The sequence below is a fragment of the Rosa chinensis genome, chromosome 4 (assembly GCF_002994745.2).
Source record: "Rosa chinensis cultivar Old Blush chromosome 4, RchiOBHm-V2, whole genome shotgun sequence".
NCBI classification, from domain to species: domain Eukaryota; kingdom Viridiplantae; phylum Streptophyta; class Magnoliopsida; order Rosales; family Rosaceae; genus Rosa; species Rosa chinensis.
The window spans coordinates 46,113,681-46,118,317 of record NC_037091.1 but is presented as its reverse complement, the minus strand read 5'-3'; the positions used below and the strand labels follow the sequence as shown (position 1 = coordinate 46,118,317).

Here is a 4,637-nt window from a genome sequence, read left to right as displayed (position 1 = left end):
ACCTCTATTTCTCAACATATAAGACAAGGCTTAATCAACCACAAACTTGAGTTGAGAAGGAGCCAAGACATTTCCAGAGAAGTACAGAACGCTAACAGCAAATGGGATGATAAATCATGAATCCATTCCTCCGCTTTCTTTGTCATCTTCTTCTTACTCTAGATTTGATCTACTTCTTCCTCTATCTTCATCATCTTCTTCTTCCAGTCAGTGATCATCGGTCGTTATCCTAAGAACACCTTCGGTCTCGTCATCATCTTCTTATACTAGGATGTCAGACACTCTCTACATCGGAATCAAAACTGATCCGAACTAGTCAACAAAATACTAATCTTCCATCAAATTACACATCAAAAAAATGAAAACTTCCAACAAAAATTGTCAACGCCTGCTAGTGGGCTTGCCTGCCGGAGTGAAGATCCAATAGAGCCGAGCAGGATTTGATGGCGCAAGGAAAGGAGGAGCGGTTGGGTTTGAGAGAGCTTTCGCATTGAAGAAAAGGCCCGAAGGGCTTCGACGGAGTTACCGCTCCGAGCCAAGTCTGCAATAACTAAGTTCTAGTCACAGCCATGGACGGAGAGAAAGAGAGAGAGAGTCAAAGTCAAAGAGAGGTAAAAGTACTAAATTACCCTCTGACAAGTGAGTAATGACATGAGAGTAAATGGTGTTAATGACGTTGTGTCTAGATAATGAGTTGGAATTCTAAGTTCGGGTACTAAAGTTTATAATTCGTAACTTTATATATAGAAATTATTAGTGGCTTTTAGTTGGTGTACTGTTTATAAAATTTTCCCTTTAGAGAATTATTGAGGTTTTTCTATTTTTTTTTTCCATCAGATTTGACAGATATTTCTTCACTTAATCGGGGATATATCTCAAATATCTAATATATCCGGGATATTTGACGGTGTCGGAGAAATTTCGTAGAAATGCTAGAAGATAAGATATTAACCCCCTAAGATATATCGGTCAATCGAAAAAGGGAAATATCGGGGGATATATCGGAAATATCGCAGATATTTCAAACCTTGGACTTTTACCCTCACATTCTTCATCCAAAACCTCATTCCAAGACCGGTTTGGAGTATTTCTACCAATCATCCCACTGAACATCCTCCACCAGTCCCTTAATAGGTTTGTTATTCTCCATCATCACCTGATCAACAATATGGTAAATATATTCAAAAGCTGCACCACATAGGCTAAGAGGCAGAGGGAGGCAGGGGCCCAATGGGTCCCGTGCCTCACTCAGATTTTCAGCAAAAAGTTAATACATATACTGATTTACATAGTATGAGTATTATATTAATGGGCAGATAGACTTATAGAAGTCAAGCTGCCAAGTCATCCTAGACCAAAGCCCACCTCCGGGCTTATAAGAGCATCAGTATTACCCTCACATTCTTCATCCAAAACCTCATTCCAAGACCGATTAGGAGTATTTCTACCAATCATCCCACTGAACATCCTCCACCACTTCCTTAATAGGGTTGTCATTCTCCATCATCACTAAGCTCAGTTCAGAAATCTTTGTTCCCGACTACCCTTATCCCCCCCCCGGTCTGATCTGATATGGGGGTTCAAGAAATCTTTGTGGTCATCCTTGTTACTGGATTTTGCTTTCAAGCTCAAGTTTCGAGCTTTCAAAACCTGACGTGCAATCCAAATGACTGTCAAGCATTGCAAGATTTCATGACAGGTTTATCTCCTGTTATTGATGGATGGGGAAATGATTTCTCTTCTGATTGCTGCAAATGGCCAGGTATCACTTGCAACTCTTCATCTTCTCTTGGACTGAATGATTCTCTTGATAGCTACAGAGTGGTTAAGTTGGAGCTTCCAAGTAGAAGACTAGTTGGCAACATTTCTGAATCTATAGGTAATTTGGAACAGCTTAGGATACTTAACCTATCAGACAATATCTTCAATGACACGCTTCCAATCTCATTGTTTCATCTACCAAATTTAGACCTCTTAGATCTAAGCTCTAATTTTATTTTTGGTCCCATTCCAGTTGTTTTTGATTTACCTTCAATCCAGTCCCTTGACATTTCTGATAACAACTTGAATGGTCCTCTTTCGGCAAGTATCTGTGTAAATTCACATCACCTTTATGTACTAAACTTGGCTGTGAACTACTTTTCTGGTGACCTCCCACCAGGTCTTGGAAATTGTAGTTCCTTGCATCACCTCCATCTCTACGATAATGATCTCACAGGTGGAATATCTGAAAGCTTAGTTCGGCTACAAAATCTAACCCATTTGAGCATTCAAAGTAACAAGCTTTCCGGGATGTTGAGTGAAGTTGGTAACCTCATTAACCTTGTTCATTTGGATATCTCCATTAATTTGTTTTCAAGAGCTATTCCAGATGTTTTCCATGGCCTTGGAAGATTACAGTACTTTGTTGCTCATTCAAATAATTTCAGTGGTCAGATACCCCTTTCCTTGTCAAATTCCCCAACTATCTCCATGCTTAATGTGAGAAACAATTCATTGTCAGGTCCAATTGATCTAAACTGTTCAGCAATGACAAGTTTGGCCTCTCTTGATCTAGGTTCAAACCAGTTTGATGGGGTTATTCCATCCAATCTTCCCTCTTGTCGGCATTTGGATAGTATAAATCTTGCTCGGAACAACTTGAGTGGCCAAATACCTGAAACCTTTAAGAATTTTCATACTCTCCATTACCTCTCACTTTCGAACGCCAGCCATTCTAATATATCATCTGCCCTTCACATTTTACAGCAGTGTCAGAATCTAACTACTTTGATTCTCACCATGAACTTCTATGATGAAGAATTGCCTGTTGATCCAACCATTCAGTTTGCAAAGTTGAAGGTTCTTATTATTGCAAATTGTAGGCTCACAGGTTCAATGCCCCAGTGGTTGAGTAACAGCAACATGTTGCAGTTGTTAGATTTATCTTGGAACCACTTTGAAGGAACAATTCCGGTCTGGTTTGGTAATTTCGGTAGTCTCTTCTACTTAGACATATCAAACAATTCTCTTACTGGAGATATCCCTAGAAGCTTAACTGAACTAAGGAGCCTCATTTATTGGAATATCTGCTCGGTTCAGGAACCTTCCCCTGAATTTCCTCTTTTCCAGAAAAAGAATGCAAGTGAAAGGGGATTGCAGCACAATAAAGTTTCGAGCTTTCAACCTACGCTGGCACTTGACAACAATAATCTCAGTGGAGAAATATGGCCAGAGTTTGGGAACCTGAAATCCCTTCATGTATTGGATCTGAAATTTAACAGTCTGTCAGGACCAATTCTGAGTAGTTTATCTTCGATGACCAATTTAGAGACTCTGGATTTGTCTCATAACAAACTTTCAGGGGCAATACCACACTCGTTGGTTAATCTCTGCTCATTGTCCAAGTTTTCTGTTGCATACAATCAATTGGATAGAGAGATCCCTACAGGACATCAGTTTGGGACCTTCCTAAATTCAAGCTTCGAAGGGAATAATCTTTGCGGCGATCCTGCTCCCCCTTGTCTATCTTTTTCAAAACCACAGCCACAGCCACACAGCAAATCAAGAGTAGAATACATGGGAGTTGTCATTGGAATAGCAGTGGGATTTGTATCTGGAGTAGCTTGCTTTATTGTAACAGATAGATATGTATGGACTTGGCATTTCTAATTTCTGTCCCCCCCCCCCCACCTTGCGTAAGGGGTTGGGACTACGGCTAGGTTGAAATGTATTGTCATTTTTCTCTCTCTGTAATTTAAGTCTTTTTTGCTTTTCTGGTAGCTGCCTTCCTTCCTTAATTGCTTAAGGGGTTAGGGCTAGGATGAAATGTGTTGTCGTTTTTTTCTCTCTCTGTAATTTAAGTTTTTTTTGCTTTTCTAGTAGCTGCCTGCTATTTAATGGACTATTGGACTTATGCTACAGAATCTTTGGTTATGCTAATGTTAATGTCTAAAAGTTCAGCGGTAGGTGACTTCGGTTAACGCTGATCCGATAGATGGACCGCTACTTGTGATATTCAGAACTTCCATTTACCTGTCAAGTAAAATATAGAGGGCGTCAGAGGGAGAAGCGTTGGGCGATCTTCTCTTCTCTGATGCCTAAGTCAGTCAATGTATTTATGTTGACAAAGTAACCGTAGGTAAGTAGTACATGCGTAATTAATGAGGAGAGAGGAGAGAACTTTTTACAGGTGAGAAGGGAGCTGATCTTCTCCATGTTTTCGATGTGGGACTGATGTGCTTCAGTCTGGAGCTTCTGATGCTGTCTTGGCGCGGAGAGTGGCGGCGCGTCGGCAATGATCTAGGGGTAAGCCGGGGCTCAAGCGGTAGCTTGCTTAGCTGTGTTCCCGTAGGTCACTCATTTGGCGGGAGTTGGTACCGCTGGCGGTAGTATGAGCGTGGCTCATTGTAGCTAATTATGCTTGCAAATGCCTATGTAAGTACAAGTCCCCCAACTCCCCAGTCAAGGAGGGCAAATCTTGGTTGGCGAGTTGCCTAGCGGTTCGAAGCGTTACTTCCGCTGGACTTTGCAAAAGCATAATTAGCGTCAGTGAGTTGTCAACCATGGACTTATTGAACAAACGCTTTATACCCTTTCGGGTGGGCCCCTGCTAGGCCCCCTAGGAAGTCCCCCACTCCCCGGCTAAGATAGACCTC

General features: G+C 41.3%; 1 protein-coding gene across 1 annotated transcript; it reads left to right on the top strand.

Annotated features, from left to right (window-relative positions):
- The first annotated feature begins 1,572 nt into the window (after positions 1 to 1,572).
- Positions 1,573 to 3,651, top strand: LOC112199420 (phytosulfokine receptor 1). The gene has a single exon (XM_024340441.1). It carries the CDS (start codon positions 1,573 to 1,575, stop codon positions 3,649 to 3,651), a length of 2,079 nt encoding a protein of 692 aa, XP_024196209.1.
- The last annotated feature ends 986 nt before the right edge of the window (positions 3,652 to 4,637 follow it).